We start from the raw sequence: 21,622 nt of genomic DNA, 5'->3' as shown, positions 1-21,622 counted from the left end.
GTCACACAAAAAGAAAAGATCTCTGTCATCCAAACATCAAACCACCAGTTGATCCATGATGAACTGACTAAAAGTTTGTTGACAGGTTGGCTTAGAGATATCAGTAGTGAAATTAGGTACGTTAATGATCCACCAAAACCACTTTTAAATCGCTAACTTCTTAACCGTATGTCAATTTACCCCCGTTGCTATCTATCTGTGAAAAGTCAATTTTTTATTGTTGCCTTGACCTGACAGATAAGCCAGTTTCTCCTAGCGACAAAACAGACAGTGAGTAAGCCACACTGTGCCATCTGTGATTTTATCAATCCACAAAAATTTGTATATTGTAGATTATTAACTTTTTTTAGAAATTATTTTATCTACAAGGAAAAAAAATGCAACAAAATATAATATTTTTTCATGATGAAATTATTTTCACTTCACAAGTAAACATGTGATAAATTCTTAATCAAACAAAATATTCAGAATTTATCTGAATAATTTGTTTTAGCGGTACATTGAAACTGTTTTGCAAAAAAAAACTGTATGGAAGACTAAATTATTCATCTATAAACTCAAGCAATAATTCATTTTTATGAAAAAATATAACTTTCATTTGTTCTGTAATGTTATTCATGAAAAAACCATTTTGTTCATCAACATCATTAGTTGTCTTGGTAACCTTACTTTGATGCAAAAACAACCCATTTAATTGGCAGACAACATGTGTGTCATTCCCACCGAAAAATTGAAATTTGAGTGACAAGGGGGTGAACTCGGAGCCTGGTGACCAAACTAGTAGTGGAAAACTATCTGTGTCAAAGTTTGTGGCTTGTCAACTCGCACTGTAGCTGTATGTGGAAACTTGCACGTGTACATGTGTTTTGTTTGACGCGTTACCAGTGCCCATGCCTTCCTCATAGGACTGTTACCAAGCTAGGTATATGAATGAATCTCATTCATGAAATCTGTGTACATTTTTACAGACACGGGAAATTAGTCATTATATAATTTACCCCTCCCGCTCCCCGTCCCGTCTTTAGTTTTCAATGTGTGCCACACCCATTTATTAATGCGCTGATTTTCATAATTTACAAATTCCCTAAATGTTTTTCGATTTAACGTGTTACAATTTTTTATATAATTTTCAATACGCTAAAGTATTAATTTGAAACTGGTGATTTTTCAAACCCAAAAGTGGATATTGATTTTCTTTCCAGTTAAAGAAATGTTTGAAAATCCTTGTAGTACTTTCACAGACATTCTCACGTTGTATTGCAGATTATTTACTTTTATATTAATATTAATAATAACAAATCTACTTAACTAGCAAGTCCATCAGTGTGGCACTTAATTTTTTAATTCATTAATAATTCTCTCAATATAATTATAACATTATATTCAATATAAAAAAAAAATGTGAAAATTTCATATTTTTCATATTTTTCATATTTGTACTTTCCCCATGTTTTGGAATCAGGAATAAGAAACATATAAATTTCAACAAAATTTCAAAAATTTCAAAAATTTCCAAACCTGTATGAGATCTTATGTTATGTGTGAAAGATACAGACTGAATATCTGCCCCAAAATTGTAAGATTTGAATTTCTTCTTTTTTTTTTATAGTTCAATGTCGAAATTGACCATCATCAAATGTGTGAAGCAAATTATTAAATGTTATAATACAAAATAAAAACTTGATTATTGAACTTTGGAAATATCCTTCTTTCTATGGTAAAAATGTTTCTAGAAATCTGAAAATTTACATGTGGTGAAAAAATAATAAGATATAAGGTAATACACTGTATAATATAAAAAGATAAAAATATGGTTGTCACAAACTATTAGGTAATTTCTGATGAATACAATTATTTCCTTTTTATAAAATATCATATGTTTTGCAATCATTTGATTCACGAAAGTAGGAACGTTGGATGAAGAGAAAAACACTGTGAAAGATGCTGAAAATTTCTTCCCCATTTATTCTACTTTGTGGAGAGGAAATAATCAACAAACATCCACCCAGCATAATTCCATTAAATTAGATACAGTTTAAACACTTGACGATTCAGAAGCCATTCTCCTCACCGGAGCTACAACTGAATCAACAAATGATAGACTTTATATTGCTGAAGTGAAATATACAACTTATTAAAAATTAAAATTGCTTTTAATTTTTTATAAATATATTTATACTTCATGTTAATTGTGGTTGTTGTGTTCCTGATTTCATCCAGATTAATTATCAATTGTATTTAATTTAAAACTAAGCGTAAACACATTCATAGATAAATTAGAGAAGAATGTTCAAATGTTGGCGTTTTCTGCGGTTCACTCGTTATTACACAGCTATGTGGATCAAAGTTGATATCTAATTTAATAAAAGTATTGTTTGCTGCCCTCAACCAAAGATAGTAATTATCTATCAGTGTTGTGTTTGGATGCCTTCAATATAAGACAACACTTGATGCTGTGTGTTTTAAAGTTCTCATTCTACAAGCTTATCATGAGAAAACCTGCAAAATTTATTTACCTCATAACTTTATTTGTTTTTTGATTACACTGCTATAATTTTTGTGATTTGATAATTTTATATCATTTGTGAGGAAATTTTGCGAGTGGTCTTGCCTTTTGAATTCCTAATGAAAAGTTCACTGCTACAACTGTTCGCAGTTTTCCTGACTTGCAAATTTTGTTATTATTTGCTCTTTTACAAACTTAGAACTGTTACAGCAGAAACAATGGATTGTATCTATTGTTACTGTCTTAGAGTACTATGCATTGTGTGCCATCTGTTAAGCTTACACTCTAGTCAAAGTAATATGAAATACAACATGTGAACAATTGATGGGATGTCAACAGATGTTTTTTGTCATCAAGACTCTTATTCGATTTTATCTCCCCATCACAAGATTATTGGTATCTCATTTATGATATAGATAATGATTATATAATGGGTGACCAGGAGTGCATCTAATAATTGGGTGAGGGGCAACTGGTAGTCACCACGAAATCGACCCCATCCTTTTATATGAATGATGTATTCAAATTGCAGTGTTAGTTAAATCTATAATGAGTGATCAGTGGGTGGGTGGTGTGGGATGGGTGTGGGTATAATGGGTATGAAAATTTGAGGGTACAACAGGTGGTTACCACTCGGTAGTCCTCCACAGATAAACCTGCCTCCCCTAAGTACTAATGGTATATCTGTGAAAGTAGATAATAGTTAAATATAGGATGACCAGGGTGGGGGTGTACCTGGCAGACTTTTGTTGCAAAGAGAGAGAGGTGGATACCACTAAATACTCCTCAACAGACCTGCCTCCACTATGTACTAATGGTATATCTGTGAATGGGGGGTGTCTTGTTTGTAAAAAGAAAGGGTACAACAGGTGGTTAGCACTAAATAGTCCCCCCCCCCACTGTAAAACCTGCCTCCCCTATGTACTAATGGTATATCTGTAACAGTAGATAATGATTACATAAGGGATGGCCTGCATGAATGGGGGGTGTCTGCCAGATTTTGGTTATAGAGAGGGAGAGCGTACAACAGGAGGTTACCACTAAATAGTCACCCCCACTGTAAAACCTGCCTCCCCTATGTACTAATGGTTTATCTGTAACAGTAGATAATAAATACATTAGGGATGGCCTGCATGAATGGGGGTGTCTGCCAGATTTTGGTTATAGAGAGAGTGTACAACAGGTGGTTACCACTAAATAGTCACCCCACTGTAAAACCTGCCTCCCCTATGTACTAATGGTATATCTGTAACAGTAGATAATAATTACATTAGGGATGACATGTATGAATGAGGGGGGGGGGGTTATCTGCCATACTTTGGTTGTAAAGAGATGGGGTACAACAGGTGGTTACCAGTAAATAGTCACCCCCACTTTAAAACCTGCCTCCCCTATGTACTAATGGTATATCTGTAACAGTGGATAATGATTACATAAGGGATGGCATGCATGAATGGGGAGAGGTGTATGACCAGAGTGAGAGGGGGACCTGCAGTTTGGTTGTAAGGAGTAGAGGTACAACAGGTGGTTGCCACTAAGTAAAAGGAGGGAATGATTACATTCAAAATGACAGGGGTGTGGGTTGGTTGCCTTTCGTTGGTTGCTAGAGGGTGCACTATTACTCTCAATGCCTTGTTACATCATATGATACTTGTCGATTCACACAGATTACCATGATATTAAATAAATGGGTGTTTACATTTGACAAGGCTAGCTGTACTCATCCTATGATTGGCTGACCTTCTGCCTTCTATATATCTTAATATCAGGGAAGGTCATCACATCTATAATATGAACTTGGCATTTACTTTTACTATTTGTCAACATGCCAACCACACCTCACTGTGTAAACTTAATTCGAAAATTGTATTATGCGCACCATAAGGTCATCGGAAAGCAAAAACTATCTTTGCTTTTGTATTCTAAATATTTAAAATATGAATTAGATATTAGAATTAGTTATGTATTTACCATTATGGGTCGTTTGTTTCAAGGGTACATACCGTATTTGCTCTATTAGAAGCGCATCTGCAAATGATTCGCATCTAAACTAAAAATTCGTGTAGAGTTCGCTGAATCATTAATAAATGATTCATTTTGCAAAATCTCTGAAATGTATGCAAATATCTTACGTTACTTATAAAACAAATACGGTGAATACAGTAGAACACTAAACACTCATTTGTGAAAATCACAAAAAATTGTCTTTCAAAATCAAAGTAATGTAAGTTCAGAGTAAATTTCCAAGAAAGTATTTTTTTAAACATATTTGTGTAGTATTAATTTTATTGAATAAAAAAATAGCATTCAAGCAAATTTTGAAACATTTTGTAGAGCTTATAATTTCTATCAATCCATTATTTCTGACTTCCGTTTCCACTCTACCATGATGTATATTTTTCACATATTTCTATTCCATAAATTTCACCTCTAATAATTGGTTCATCCCTAATAATTGGTTCATCCCTCAAAATTTAAGCAATGACTCAGAGTTATTGCTTTTCGCTATGTATCGATAGATATTTACTAGTACTTTCTCTTTGTGGACATAGTTTATTGTTCTGTATACATTATAACCTTGTTGTGGTGTTGGAACTCCTTCTTTACTTACACTTCCTGTATCAATATTAGTTGTTGAAAGACATTCCATTGATTAACATTTATATTGACTTGTGGTAGGTCTGCAACTGGGGCATGTACTGGTTTTGATAGGAAATCAGCCAATGATTAAATGAAACCTACAAATGGGTAATGAACATTACCAAATGGCTTCTATAGTGTCCTATTTGAATTTGAATGTTGTCTTGTAGGGTAAATGTGTTTTTAATATTCCATAAACTTCCATAAACCTTCATATTTATATGAAATCGTACAATTTAGACCCTTGTGCCTCATTCTAATTCAAATAATACAGTTTCATTAGCTATAGAAGCCATTAGGTAACACCTATTATTTCCCTTGTGAATAACGCCACAGAAACATGGACTAGGTTTTATTCTAACACTGATTGGTCAATGCCGACCACCTCTGGACACAGATCGACCCTAATTAATATATTATAAGCAGTCACACTGCTACAGCACTATCACTACATCAAATGTCTGAATAAAGATAATAACTAGGATATTAATGTTCACCACATTCTTCAATCATTGAAGGATTTACTTCCTTGGTTGAGTTGTTTTCAACCATCATTTGAAATTTACAAAAAAAAATTATAAGTATTTTATGTGAAATAACATTTTATGCTCTCATTCACTGTATCTAATACAAATATAATTCTGCTTAGGGGTGTATGTTGCCCGGCGAGTCACAATGACATCATTGCTGCACTGAATTATGGGTAATATGAGCATGAGTCATGATGGTTTTCGGGTGTGTGCCTCCTCTTGCACCCCCTGTAACTGTATTTAGAGTCTGCTAAGATAACTGGAAAAATATGTGCATAGTTTTTTCTGTAATTACAATAATTGAATTGAAAATAAGACAATAAATGTATTATCCAAATAAACTTCAACAATAATTCATACATATATTGATAGATATATTAACAAGTTTACCTATTCATTTGGTTGAAGTTATAAAGAAGTGTTTTATATCAAGCTGAGGTTAATTTGTATAAAGGATGTAATACTTTACAATAAGAAAGTGATAGAAAATGTGTATGAGCAGTTCACCTTTCCATAAATAAAAAGCTTTTTTTTTTCGCATTTAAAATACTGTTGTACGCATGCTGTTTGAGTTTTTGCAAATGATATAAAAAGACACCTTGCTCTGTTAGTAGCGCATACGTTTACATAAATGACAGAGTTGTTTCAATAGACAGAAAAAATAATAATATTTTTATAGGGATAAAATTTTTAGTTTATTTGCACTTCTTTTGAAGATGCACTTCTAATAGAATAAATACAGTATGTTCTACCAGGATTCTCAAACTTTTTCTGCCAAAAGGAGGTCTTGTTGCCTTTTAATGTATGTCTGATCTTCACAATAGTTAAAAAAAGTATTTTGTGTTTTCACTCATTTTTTTGTGGTTCATTATATACTAAAACTGTCAGAATTGCATAATTGAAATTTTAGCCTGTATAGTGAGCGCCATTGTTAACTTTATGCACTATTTACAAAATTATTTGATATAGTCTGCTTTTTCCTGCATGAAATGTTGACAAAATTTGACAAACCTTTCGATAAAAAACAAAAAGAAATATCTGAAACTGTCTGTATTGTGCAAAATGGTGATGAAATTTACTGAAAATTTTCCAAAATGTGAAAATATTTGCACCGAATTTGCGCCTGGAAAATTATCAGGCTCTCAAAGGGTTAACTTGCTCTCTGTATGACCTTTCAAACTAAGAATAAACACTTAATTTTATAGTTCTGGTGAATGAAATAGAAAGTGACAAAACACCGATATAACCATGGCGTGATTGAAATGTAACTCGAGTACTTCTCGTAAAAAGCCCACTCGGATGGTAAGTATGTGAAAGGTTACAACTATATATACATTTCTTGCGCAGATCTGGAATCCCTTTTGACTGATTCATTTGTGTCTATAAATAGATGAGGAACTACAAAAAATATATCTTGTATTGCTTGCTGGGTACTCTTTTTACTGCAGTCATCTACTTTCTTTTTAAGTTTTTTTTTACTTCATCTATATTTTCGTCTGATTTTTCTTCACATTTTATGTTGTTGTAATACTGTAGAATACTTTATTTTCGCTTGGAATTTATTTTCGCTATTTTCGCTTAAGGGATGATTTCGTGAAAATAAAATCCAGCTAATATACTTTTTTTCCTATATTTCACATTAAACTCATCAAAAATTAGTGAAAATAAATTCCACACAAAACGCCCAAAAAGCCTTTTCAGCGAAAATTAATTCCAGCGAAAATAAAGTATTCCACAGTATTTGATTTCCACCAGTGATTAAAATGCAGCTGTAGCAATGTGTTCATTAGTTGTTAATTCTCTACTCCAATCACTTGGGATTGTGTGTAGTATGTACTACGGTATAATCTGTATTAGAAACTGTGGCTTCTATTAAAATGGTACAATTCAACAGAGGGGATTTGGCCTCTATTAGAGTATCTACACGTATGAAAAATAGTGAATTTTTGGTTCTCAATTGTTCAAAAAGAATGGGTGTGACCAGAGGTACATTACTTGGGGTTTGTAACTACGGTGACATAATACCAAGATCCCGTCACAATCTCGCTCTCGCATAAGCGTTCCAACTCAGAAAAAATGTGAATGCGCATGCCTGAGGTAACTAGGATACTGGGATGTCCAGGTGGATCAAAATAGCTGCCCACGATATGACGGATTACGAGAACTATATTTTCTGTACATTTTCGATGTATTACATTTTTCACTATGATAGTGACAAGAAAAGTTTTATTTTTTCATTACAAACCTTGAACATTGATATGTGTCATGTCAGAAGGTCGTAGCCTTAGTCTCGCTATCTACAAGAAGAGACTTGAATGGGATCTTGACATGATGTCGCCATACAGTACTATGCGAGTTGCGAACCCCAAGTAATGTACCTCTGGTGTGACTTATATTATAGATGCTGCTTCTATACAGATTTTACGGTACATTTTTACATACTGATATTGAACATGTAGTTTATAATGCTTTGGAGACAATTATTCCTAGCACATAATTTGAGATGATCACCTAAAAAACTCACTGTATTATCCTATATTCAAATCAACCATGCTATATCACCATACTTTGTTAACAGCAGTACCAATGTCAAAAGAATCTCTTAACCCTAACACCACCAGTTCCGTCTTTTCATCACAAATTCACAAATTTGTTTCATTTATAGTCTTGCACTTTCCTTCAGAAGATTGGGACAAATTTTTTTGAGTAAAAAATGGAATTTGACTCAAAGTTTGTCTGTTGGCTCCAAAATTAGGGTTTATTTCCAGAAATGTTGAAGAATATAAGAAAAGAGTGTAGAAAAATGTTCACGAGAAAGTGTGTTGGTGAAAAGGTTACTTTGATCCACATAGCAGTGTAATAAAGAGCGAGCGATGAATCAGCAGAATACGCCAACAATTCTTCTCTAATTTATTTACGAATGCTAAGTTTTAATTACCTACAATGGATAGATATTCTGTATCAAATCAGGGACACAACAACCACATCAGATAAATAAGAATTAACATGAAGTATAAATATATTTATAAAAAATTAAAAGCAATTTTAATTTTTAATAAGTTGTATATTTCACTTCAGCATTATAAATTCTATCATTTACAGATTCAGTTGTAGTAAAAACTGAAAATTTACTTCAAAATTGAGGTTCACTTCCAGAAATATTGAAGAATATAAAAAAAAAAACAGTGCAGAAAAATTTGAGATGATTCCTTAAACAGACCACCACAATCAATGATGTTATGTCAACAGCAATGGAAAATTCGAGATGACCCCTTAAAATGGCCTCATGCACTCATAGTCAACATGTACTTGAGTCTCTGTAACAATGCCTAATAACTCACTGTGTATCAAAAAGGTGTCTTGTATGCGCTACCTTTCAAGTATGTGTAATTGACATAGTTTGCATTACAACTAACTTTCATCGTCATTTTCAGCTTCTTTCACTTTTTTTTGCTCACTGTGTTTCAAAACTGTTTATTTGGTCTGACCATAAGCATATAGGATTGTAAACAATATTCTCACCCTGTACTTTATTCAGGGATACTGTAGAATACCTTATTTTCGCTTGGAATTTATTTTCGCTATTTTCGCTGAAGGGATGATTCCATGAAAATAAAATCCAGCGAATATACTTTTTTTCCTATATTTCACATTAAACTCACCAAAAATCAGTGAAAATAAATTCCATACAAAACGCCCAAAAAGCCTTTTCAGCGAAAATTAATTCCAGCGAAAATAAAATATTCCACAGTATTCTATGTAGCAAAGCTTAAACATTTATATATTCTTTTCTATACATCTTGATGTTGGGAGTTTTTTTTTTACTGTGATAATTTTCAAATTATCAACCATAATTCTTAGCTGTACTGTCCATGACAACAAAATTAACACTATACAATATGCCTTCCTCACTTATACCATGGAGGTACACTACACTGCTTCTACACAAGCAGACTTCGTGCATGGTTCACAATTTCATCAACTTATTTTTTTTTCAAAATCCTAGATTCAACAGGCTGTTTACTGTGAAAAACTTTCGCTGAAAAGACTTTTTGGGTGTTTTGTATGGAATTTATTTTCACAGTTTTTTGACGAATTGAATGTAAAATATAGTATATTTTAGATTTTACTTTCACTGAATCATTCTTTCAGCGAAAATAAAGTATTCTACAGTATTCTTTTCTATACATTTTGATATTGGGAGTTTTTTTTTTTTTTAATCTGATAATTCTCAAATTATCAACCATAATTAGTTGTACTGTCCATCATTCCTTCAGCAAAAATAGTGAAAATTAATTCCAAACAAAAATAAAGTATTTCACAGTATATTGACCAAGATAGTATCAAACAAAAATACAAATAAAGATACACTGCTCAGATTTCTATAGTGTATTGAATTCTCAGAAAATGCTGGTACTCAAATTTGTGTTCTACTTTGTTTTTATTACGAAAGATTTTAGGTGGTCTCAGAGGTATTTATACTGTATTTAATTTGACTTCATCTACTTCCGTAATTGTACTGGGACAGAAAGTGCAACTATACTGAAATGTTGGTTTCAAAGTAGACCTCAAATCGCTACTGAGATTTTGTTGAGAGAGAGCCAAAAGAGAGAATTGTTTTTGTGCATAGAGAGTTGCACTGATATATGTAACCATAGAATTTGGCACAGTGGACATAATGAAGAAAGAAATTGAAATATTATATGAGGGATGAAAACCAACCAGCCATGTGTGTATAAGGTGTATGGTGTTTGAATTTTAGAATGTCTTTGTATTTATAAACTTCAATCAGCTAATTAACTAACACAGTGCACAACAACATCATATAAAATGTATTTTTATTCAATTGGCCAATAGAAACCTGTCGTTTTCGTTTGAATTGTGAAATTTATAGATACATGTATCTATAAAGATGGGAGGAATACTTGTGTTGCGCTGAGAGAAAATAAAAAAATGGGATGCCCATGCTTGTTTCCATGATAACAGTGTATGCTTCCTTCTGGCAAGTCATTTTAATTTGAAAATTTATTGAATTTTTGACAAATTAGTCTAGTAGAGAATTCTACAAAATCTATTACTAGTATTGAGTTTTCCCTTGGCAATTATATCATATTTGCTTCCAATATCACCCTAAGGTTGTGAACTGCCTTTTACTTTGACACCTTATCCCTTAGCCATAATAAGGGACTTCCAACTCCTAATGAGATGTCGCATAGAGTGAGTTTAGAATAGGTAGAATCACATGACATAGCACACTTTTCTGTCATAGCAAGCAAGGTTTTTATTACTTCTGTGTGATTTTTTGGACATCACTAAATTTCTGAGCTAAGAAAATGGTTTACTGTAAGTGAATTTACAGAAAGTTTTACGTAAATTCATGGCAGGAAGAATATAATGACTATATATACTAATAGTAAATGAGAATATGTGAATGCTCTTTTGTGCTGCCCTGTGAGGCTGATTGAACAATACAAAATTCATCTGTGCTCAAATAATTTAAATTTGACCATCTACAAACACTTTTGTCATTCATGTGCTACTAATAGAGCAATTATGGTACAGTGATTTTGAAGAGACTACAATATGGATTTATGCATGCTATGTCACATGTCTGAAAGTAAAAATGTTTTAATATGATCCTGAATGTTAGGATATAGATCAAGGTTGATGTATTCATTGTTCAAAATCAGTGGACTATATTTTCAATGCTTTATTTGAAGTGCAATGTGCTCCACCCATTATAAATACAAGTACATGTACCTATATTGACTATTGACTGTACTAGTATATTGTGTAGACTACACCAATGAACTGTGTTGATCCACCAAAACACAACTAAAGCTCACCGCAACCAGGCAGTACAGTACCGGTACTCCATTCTTATTGAAATAATTTAAAGGGCGGCAGTCGTCGTGCCGCGTCCTGTTCGATATGGGACTCATAGCGACGTTTACAACGCGTGTAAAATACATTGTTTATTTACATGTGATTCGAACGCGCGCTGCGCGACGACCACCGCGCTTTAAAATCATGGGAGTCATTCTTGTTACTGTGAATGCCATTAGATTCAGTGGTAGTTCTTGTCAAAACAGTACTGTGCGTAAGAGGAGTATGCATGAAAGAAATTATTTGCATTCATGATCACCGCCACCTTTTCACAAATAAACTTTCGGTGAATCAGGTGTGATCACGACCTGCTAAAATGTTAATCGCCAAAATCACACCTTTTACACAACTGACAATTACACGCGATATTTCCATCATTTGAATACTTAAAGAGCAGTGGTTGTTCCATATCGCGTATACGAGCTTCGAGTCCCATATGGAACAAGAAGGTGGCGCGACGACCACATCCTCAAAATAACGATATAATCAACTTTCGACGAAATGTCGCTCACCACATAATACGTGAGCAGATGTTCACCCCTCCCTCAACAAGTGAAGTGGTGAATGTCAAGTAGGAAAAATTGAAGAAACATAAAGTTCTGTTTCGCGTTATTGGTCCTTGTGCGTCTAACTAATGCGGGGATAGTGACAGGCAGTTCGATTAATTACGTCTGTTTTCATTGTAACAAAGATGTATTCACTGTATATGTGTCATTACATCAACTAATATTGATACAGGTGAAAGTTATAAAGGTCAGTATGTGACCCATTTTAGCGTGTGTTTTTTTTTTTTTTTTTTTGTATATCGTTATAAACTTATCCGGCGTATATATTTGTATGAAACCGAGATTGCACGCGTGCCGAATATTGCAAAAATGCTATACTAGAATACTGTTTTAGCGAATTTGGCAATCAATAAGAATAAACTGCTTATTATACCTTTGTAGCACAAAAGGCCCGCTAACATTCGTGGTTTCTGGCATAGTATGGAAAGTAAAACAAAATAGTAGTCATGTTCCCTACTTTAAAAATACTATAATTGGAACATTGAATCATAAAACCATAACGTTTTATTTGCGGGAAAGCCCCGTTAATAATAGTGATAATTTACGGGTTGCGTAAGGAAGAAAAAATGTTGAGCGGTCTCCTAAAAGAAACAAATATAGGCTTAGTATAAACTAAAATCAGTGATGTGATGACTTAACATTTTCGTCAGTGAATGGGAAATACTGAAGAAATCTGACGATCAGTTCTAGGAGCATGCGCACTCAATGTGCTATTATGAACGCCGCATCGCGCACCTTATTAGGCACGCTACGCGGCATCGAAGTCGGAAGTGTTATTTAACAACTGTATTCCATTTTTATTTCCCGAAAATGTATATGTTATCTACAACTTTGGTGTGAACTACAATGGCCATATAACATAGCTATAAAACATGCACCAACTACACATGTATTGGGCAATTGAATACTGAAAAACTTAGTTGGATATTTGTGCTTGAAGTAACCCGGCCTGCGAACTTGGTCGCTGTTCCACGATTATACATCACTGTGTTCTTCTCTACTACTCTGTCACTTGAATAAATTGTTCATACTTTTACTACAATACAAACATGTACGACTTTCAGCCTCTTTCAGTAGTGATAGTCGTTAAAACAAGATGGGTAGCTGGTTCTACAGAAAATCCGTTCTAATAACATACCAACAACAGTACAGTACGTATGTGCTTATATTTGTGATATGTATTTTAGTTTCCAAAAATTATCACGACGACGTTTATCAGTCGAACTCTCTCACATTCCTGTCCCACTAGTAAATGTAGGGGAAACATGGATACTGGCTACTCCGGATACCACTATATCATTAGTTGTAATGTTTGGAAATCGAGTCTACAATATACCAATTGTATCTCTGACATCTGCAACGAAGTAGATCCGGGTCTGATTCAGGCACTCTCGTGGTTTTCATATGTAATGTGCTATTGATTTCTTAGCTCTGATCGGCCTTTTAGATAAAAAAACAAACCTCAAACTAACATTCAGGGACAATTTTGTTGTTTCAAACTGCTGATCCGCGAGTTTCGAGGATATTTGTTTGAGGGACACAGCACGCATAAGATTAGTTTTATTGCTTTAGGTGATTGCACGCTATACAGGTAAGCGACGCACAGTAATATCATAAATAATGCTATAAATAAGCTAAATTTCATGTGAATGTTTCGCGGAATAATTGTAAAGCCGCATTTTTGTAACGTTGCCATTAACAAAAATCGTTTGGGTTTCTTGGCACAAAAAACAACATTGTTAATTGTCATTAAACGTGCTATGAAGCATGAAGAACAAACATATTTGCAAGGTGAAGTACCCCCAAAATAATATCAGAGGCCCCTTCCCAGAATGAAATATCATCGGCAGAGTAAATATACTGAAAGGACGATGGTGTTCGCTTTCGATATGGGTCACGGTGCGGCGTATTCGACGCTGTTTCTTCACACAGATTTTAGTCGTTATTGTTTCCAGAGAGTGAACGTACTTAGAAACCCGGGACAAGGTAGAAACCAGCCAACGGGTACGCGAGGCACTCAAACAGTCTGTAAATTATGTTTTAAAATGGCCAATGGATTCCTTTTTGACATTTTCCAGGGTCAGGGGGTCCCTTTTTTGAATTTTTCAGGAGTCTAAGTTGTGTTGATATACAGCATGTAATGTATGACAATGATAGGTCCATTTTACCATGATTTCTTTTGCTGTAAAAAATGTTTAAACCACTTTAAAGGGTGGGTTTCCACCGACAATTTGATTTAAAGGAGTTTGGCTTCCCGGGCTGTGATTTTCACCAGAAGTTGGAGCCTTACATACACGTATATAAATAATACAAGTGATCCCGGGCTTAGAAAGTAGTGCTATTTTTAACGCATATAAATCTTTGTCACTTCTTTCTTTATCAGACCGCTGATATGTGGTGTTTACACATACTAGCAAATCCAGGTTAGTCATTGGTTGGAATCGGTAAACAAGATTGTAACAAGCGATAATCAAATATTGAAAGAATAGTAACAAATTTGAGCTGCACTATAATCCGACAACCGATAATCTAATATGAAAGCCGAGATACGGATGATCTTGGAAGGCGCCGGTGATAATCAGACCTTCGAATGTCATTACAATCCCTGGCATTTGGCTATGGTTTGCGGAGGGCGTGGGCTGGGAGCGTTATCTCACTTTCGCTGACGGACATGCGCAGATCAGCTGACGGTGTTTTGTGCCGACCACGCACGTCTACGCAGTTAACCCTTGTACATAGTTAGAGCGATTCTTATCCGTGATATTTCTCTTTAAGTGGCTAGTCAAGAATTTACTATACGTAAATGTTGCTTGCCTAAACGACTGTTCAAACTTAAAATCATGGAGTTGTTTTGCCTCCATGCGATAGAAACATTAACACGATCAACAGGTCGTAGTTGGATTATTACAGTGCAATGTAAAAATCCCAGAGTGTCGTGTGACAGCAAAAGTGCGTTATATTTTAAAATTTAGTTGCCGAGGCTTCTTGACATTTCAAGATATACCTGTCTTTCGTGGAGAGAGTAATTATCGATCGGTACGAAACCGTGCAAGCGGGCGATGTTGGGCGGTGACGCCAACCGTTAAATGAAATCATTCCTGTATTTTCCTCTTACCTTCTTCCCTCTTCTCTTTCTTGTAAAGCGCATTCTTTGACGTCTCTTTGCCATTGTGTGTCTGTGCTGATATAGTAGGCAGGGAGCGTTCCGATATGAGCCGCAGGGCCAGTACAGCGTGCCGCGTCAAGTGAATTAGTGGGGTGATCGCTCCTCGGGTATATATGCGGAACCATATACAAAAGCAATAAATCAACGCACATAGCGTACGAAAGTGAAGTTGGTTAATATGTGACTATTCTAGTTGGTCATTCAGTAATAAATAAAGAAAACAAACTCAGATCGGATCATGTCGCCGATATCGCCGCCTGGCCACCTGTGAAGTGATGTAATTAACAAAGTTCAACTTTTACACCAGCTATGAACTTTCTCCGATACATAGAACAGCGGTATCGTACGACAAGTTTCCCAGTCGTGTGCTGGTTTCGTTAATGTGTTACCGCGAAACACAAATAAATGTCAATATAACCTGGTCTTTCCCCATAGCTTCAATCCTAATTTGTTGAAATTATTCATTTTTTCAAGAGTCCCATACTGTTTCCCGATCAATGGAAATTGTCCAGCCACGCCAGACCATCGTGGTCTATCCGCGTTAAAGAAATACGCGATATCTACGTCACAAGAGACCCACACCGTACACGACGCGGTGCGACGATTGTGGCGCTTTGACAAGCATCGCTGTGACTTTCCGATGCAAATAATATGTAGCGTGGCGTATGCAGATCTTCCTTACTTCGGTTCATTTAGTTAAGGTCATCACAATCTGACAAGTACATGGAATGTAAATTTTGGATTTTTATTTATTACAACCTTATGGCGTTTGTGTTCAGAAATCAAGAGTTTGAAACTTGACTTAATTAATTGAGGATTTTTATTTCTCACTTCAAAAATATTTTAATCGAAACTTTTACTCTTAAATGTTTATTACTTCAATTTCGCGGTTACTACAGTTTAGCGGTGTTCATATAGTAAATGGTTTTAAAAAATCGACGATAGCAGGAAATACGAAAAAACCACAATTTTGTGATTTGTGCTCGCCTCCGTGTAAGCACGTTACGTGCATGTGGGTATGGAGCTTTATGGCGGATTGGGTAAAGTCCGGTGATTAAAGGGGAACTAAATAGAGTCTATGTGTGACAAGAATCTTCGGTCCGGTCAGTTTGAAGTTTCCATTGGTCGGGATTATATTTTTCTATGTATTCGCTTATTATCGGTGGACCATTCAACACTGATTCAGCAAAAGTCGGGTAGGCAGAACGCGACGATTCGAGAAAACTGCCAATATCAATGCGTGCGTCAAAACATAATAAAAATACCATGATCCCGAGATACTGGAAATCTGTAAAACCACACTTGGGGGGGGGGGGGGGGTAATGCCGAACGAAAGTTTGATGTCTGATTGTCCAGAAAGTCCCAACCTGGCACATCATTTTGTCACGAGAAAGAAATAAAGAAGCCAAAAAACAAGCAAAAAAAACATAAACTTTTTCTCAAATTTGACACCGTACTTTCGCCTGTATTTGTTCTTGTATTTAGTCTTCTTGTTTGACGTAACAAATTTGAATAGTTTAGTCTGTGCACGGTTACTCAAAAAGAGTCTGTGTGGTTGAAAGCAAATTACTAGTACACAAATTTAAATAAAACACTAATTTATTAGCGAAGCCCAGTATGAATACTGACATTGACTTAGTTAGTGCCCAGGGTGGCATAATTTACCTTGCCACTTATGTGAACAATAAGGGGATTAACAACACAAAGGTTTATGAATACTGATTATCGCCATTCTTTTGTTTTACCACTATGAAGTACTAGTAACTGGTTTCTTTGAACTTTTATGCAACATCATGAAACTCTTTTTTTCTCTCTCCATGATAGCAGCCTCCGTGGACTGATATGAGGCAGAGCTTCTTCATTAAACGGTAATTTTGCATGTAAATTGTTAGCATTCACTCATTTAAGAGAGTCTAAAAGTAATACACGCTTACTTCCCATTCAATGCCAAGAATGATATCTCTTTTTACCTCCATGCTCACAACATGGGGACGTGAACCACAGAAATACATGTAGTTACATATCAGACTATAGTAGCCTGAGATTATACATAGGCCCATGTTCAACGTAAACGCACGTAAACTTGGCGAAAGATAGAAATATTTGTACCGGGCAGGTTACGTTGCTTGATTCAAAATACACCGGCCTTTTCCGGGAATCTTCGTTACTGGAAACAAGAACCGGGAACACAGTTCTTGTATGTACCGGGGTACAAAATCGCAGTGACAAGATGACATTTGATGATACAAACAAAACACGTGATTTTACACGGTCCGTCAAGGCCGTAGGAACCGTACGGCCGGACCACTTCTGCACGTCCCCCCTAGCAGACATGGTCCTTCGGCCCACGTTATCATACGCCTCGGGCCTACGGCCCTCATGGATGGCCGGACCAACTAATTTTTGCTTCCTACGGCCTTGTCCCAGTTGTCCATGGGTAGTAACAGTCCATGTTATGACATACTTAAGACATTATTCCACTTACCATTTTACTATTTAGCGACTTCTGTCGGAATCTGGTGAAACAGATTCTTCTCTGTGCTATCTTCACGTACTCCGACTGAGAAGTGTTACGTGACTACACGCACACGTGAACGGGGCAGGTGCTGAACGTAATACTCTTACTCTAAGTACTGATGATCCCGTGTAAAGTCTGCTAGTAACAAGGAATATCAACAAATGTGTTTCTGTTTTCCGACAAAGTAAACAAGCCAAATTATTGTCAACAAATGTGCTTAACAAGCAACCAATCAGATGCGTTGTCTGTTAGATAAAAATCAGAAGAATCCGATACGAAGTTGACTTTTTGTAAATGTGTGCCGCTACATCCAGGGGTAGACTGGCTCCATTTGGGTGACGAGTTGTTGTCACGGTTACCAAAACCATGATAACCGTTTTTTTGTTAGGTATAATAATTTTGAATTTGGGGATTTTTTGATTGAAACGGTAGTTGACACGCATGCACAACGCCATATCTCATGCATAGAACTACAAACGTGGTTTGTTGCTCCATGGACTACCAAGACACCATTTTTTAAAATGCTTTTGACTCATAACCACCACATGTATAATCCAAGGACAACGAACATGTTTCGGGGTTTGTCAACGCTTCGATAATACTAATCGATATTCATCGATTTTACAAACATCGGTACTCTATGCGTTGGTGATTGTTTTGTTTTTTTCAGGGGGGAGAATGAGAGGCACTAAAATAATTGCGCCCGTAGATATTTCACCGTGTAGTATAGTAGATTATCAAAGAATCATTCAGAAGGTGAAAAACTGTCCTACTATATCAGTTTTTCATACTCTTTCATATAAAAAAGAACCCACGTGATCAGAAGAAAAGTGCGACCGCCATCTATTTGCCTACGAGACACCTGGAAATATAATTTTAGACTCTAATTATATGGTTTTAAGCCCCAGAAATACAACAAGACCAACAAACATATGATATATCATTTTTTTCATTATTCGTAAGTAAAAAAATAGTGAACAGATATGCTTCAGAAGTTTTGTAATGTAATTACATTATTACAGTTTTTTTTTTTATTCAGTCCGGACGATATCATGTTCTGACACAACTTGACAGCTTAGTAGATTGGAGCGATGCCATGGAACATTTGATTGCTTTCTTGCAACCACATTTGACAATTTCCTTGCATTAATTGGTCGCTTCTGGAAGACATGTCCCGAAAGAAACATTCAATGTCCATCCCCAGTCATTAGGACTTGGTAGCTGTTGTCTTGGTACTAACGCGCGGCCCAAAACATATCCTGCTTGACAGGATGTGTTATACAAGTACAGCTATTGTGGGTGGTATGCACTCAATCTACCTTCCTTTTCCTTGCCTGGTTGACTTGGGTGCATTCACTACTCTGTCAGAAGTATGACAAATCTTACAATCTAACACATTCTCTCTTCTGAGGTGGACGCTTATTGGTGAAATCCAAGACGGCGACCGCAGTTTTGATCGGATCACACGGGTCTTGCTGAGCAGACACAATTATTTAATGTGCTAATTTTCACACTTTTTTCCACATTTTGAACGATTCTCATAAATTTCCGACCTAATCTAGTGTGCCAGTACATGAATTTTCAAATTTATCTGTCTACTTCTAAAATGGTATCAATCAATGACAATTTATAATTTTTGCTATATTAACATTTTGATCATCTATGAAATAATGATTGCATTGAACTTGAACATCTCCGTGACCATTTTTTTGAAGATGTATGTATGTCAACATTTATTTACGTTATGGTGGAGTCTTGAGACACCGTTGTTTGTGGAGGTATAAAGAGATCTTCTATACTTATTCCATGTCACTCTGCCCTAAAGGGTGATAGTTGTTTTATTTCACCTGTTCACTATTATTCATCCGTGATTGTGTGTGTGTGTGTTTTTTTTTTGTGTTTTTTTTTTGCGACCAATATTTTTTTCTCTCTGACTTAAACCTCTGTTTGCAGTGTACCGACGAATTCACTGAAAAACCATAGAGTTATAAATGTGGTGGCTTCCCGGTGGCTTCGCATGGCTCGGTCGCGGTGGCTTGGTCAAGGTCGCGCTATTTTTACTAAACAGGTTTCAAAAAATGTTCTTGACATGGAGCTAACTCATTGAATGATCAGCGTCATTTTACATGTTTCAGTGCGCTACTAGTTGATGGACGGGCGTATCGGTCGTCTTGGCCGACGCTTTCCTTTCATGTGTATTCTACCACAGTCCCTCTATAGAGTGATAGAGGGACTGTGATTCTACGTATTCTTTTCAGCCAAGTGCATTCGACGCGCACACGAGTCTTGCTAGACTTGCTACAGTCAGGTGATTGTTTTTTGTTGTAAGTGAAATTGTCAGTTTCGCGAAATTAGTGACGTCATTGTGAAATTGGGGCGTACATTTCGCTTGTACTATTTCACAATCACCCGCCGTATTGTACCAGTATTTATATTGGATATATATTTGGTGCTTAGTTTGGTTGGGTTTGTTGTTTGAAATGTATAACAAAAATGTCCTTATGTAAGAATAATCAGACGGGGGGAAAAAGGGTACATTAAAATACAAAAGGTGAGTGATTTTGATTCGAAAGGCGCGCGAAACAATTAAACAACCACTAATAAAAAAAATCTGTTCTGAGACACACAGGGAAAAACTGACAAGCAAATAAAAGTAGGGAAAAAAGTATATTGGATTGTTTTCCATATTTGTGTTGGTGAATGTTTGGATGATGTATGATGACGAACACCCTCCAGGGGTATACTCGCCTGAATTTTGGACACGGATGCTCCGAAGTTAGTTGAAAACGTAATCCAAAAAGATTTGAGTCGGCGATGGTGCGCCTTTTGGCTAAACAATTACAAAACATTTTGCTAAAATTGCCGGAAAGGCCGACTAGGCCGTGAAAATGGGAGAATAAACCGCGGTGCATACCTGTATACTTCAACTATGTAAGTTCTCAGTGGTGACGATGCATCACGATATGTGTTTTGAATTTTGCGGTGAAGGGGTATACTTCTTTCGCATGTTTTTGTCAAAACCAAAAAGGGATACTTTTAAAATATTGACGACTATTCATAATCAAGCAGGAGAACAAGACAATAAAGTGTTTGGCAGTAGAAAATCTTGTTGTTTTGGAAAATGTTCATGACGCCTGGTACCTGCCATGTGGTGACTCAAGAACATATTCCATGGTCATAGTTATTCATCAACACATCAAATGTAAAATACGTTCGAACAGAACGAGAAGACAGAACATCTTTCCGGCGTTTCGGGCTTTTTGTTTATCCACGCCATCTGTATCGCTTTTTATAGTATTCGCTACTTAAAGGTGGAGGCTTTTATTTCTAGCAGAAATCTCTGAATATATTCCTACAATTCATGGCACTAATGAAACGTGTATATACAATGTTTTTGTTTTGTTATCTACAATCATTGCACCTAATGTCATGAATTGCCCGGACAAACAATGTACAATATTATCTTTCAAGTTGCGTTCCCCTGGCAGGGGTTGTTAGAAGTACTATATTATTCCTTTGCCTTTTTTAATTTTTGTTTATCATATTTTTTTAGAGCATCACACCGATGTAGTGACTCATCCTTCATCCCGGGACACATGACGCAAATATGTGCTACCATTTATTCAATAATAATAATAATAATGAATGGACGCAATCCCATCGTGCAAATTGTATTTTTGTTTCTGATATAATCGCACATGGCGCTCAAAAAAGAAAGATAAACGGCTTCATTCTGTTATCCGGCTACATGACGCATAGAACCAATGTCTGTAGTGTATATGCAGTTGTTTACATGTGACGTCACTGCGT

At 35.7% G+C, this 21,622-nt stretch overlaps 1 protein-coding gene across 1 annotated transcript in view; it reads right to left on the bottom strand.

Annotated features, from left to right (window-relative positions):
• LOC102801688 (PR domain zinc finger protein 1-like) overlaps nucleotides 1-15,397 on the bottom strand; it is a 39,832-nt gene extending 24,435 nt beyond the window's left edge. The window contains exon 1 of the mRNA XM_006811429.3: nucleotides 15,244-15,397. Coding sequence (XP_006811492.3) covers nucleotides 15,244-15,297 — 54 coding nt within the window. The 5' untranslated portion in view covers nucleotides 15,298-15,397. The remainder of the gene's footprint in view (nucleotides 1-15,243) is intronic.
• Between the last annotated feature and the right edge of the window lie 6,225 nt (nucleotides 15,398-21,622).

Source organism: Saccoglossus kowalevskii, chromosome 11 (genome assembly GCF_978046115.1).
Source record: "Saccoglossus kowalevskii chromosome 11, keSacKowa6.1, whole genome shotgun sequence".
Lineage (NCBI taxonomy): Eukaryota > Metazoa > Hemichordata > Enteropneusta > Harrimaniidae > Saccoglossus > Saccoglossus kowalevskii.
Note: the sequence above shows the minus strand (reverse complement) of the source record. Positions and strands in the feature narration are given on the sequence as shown.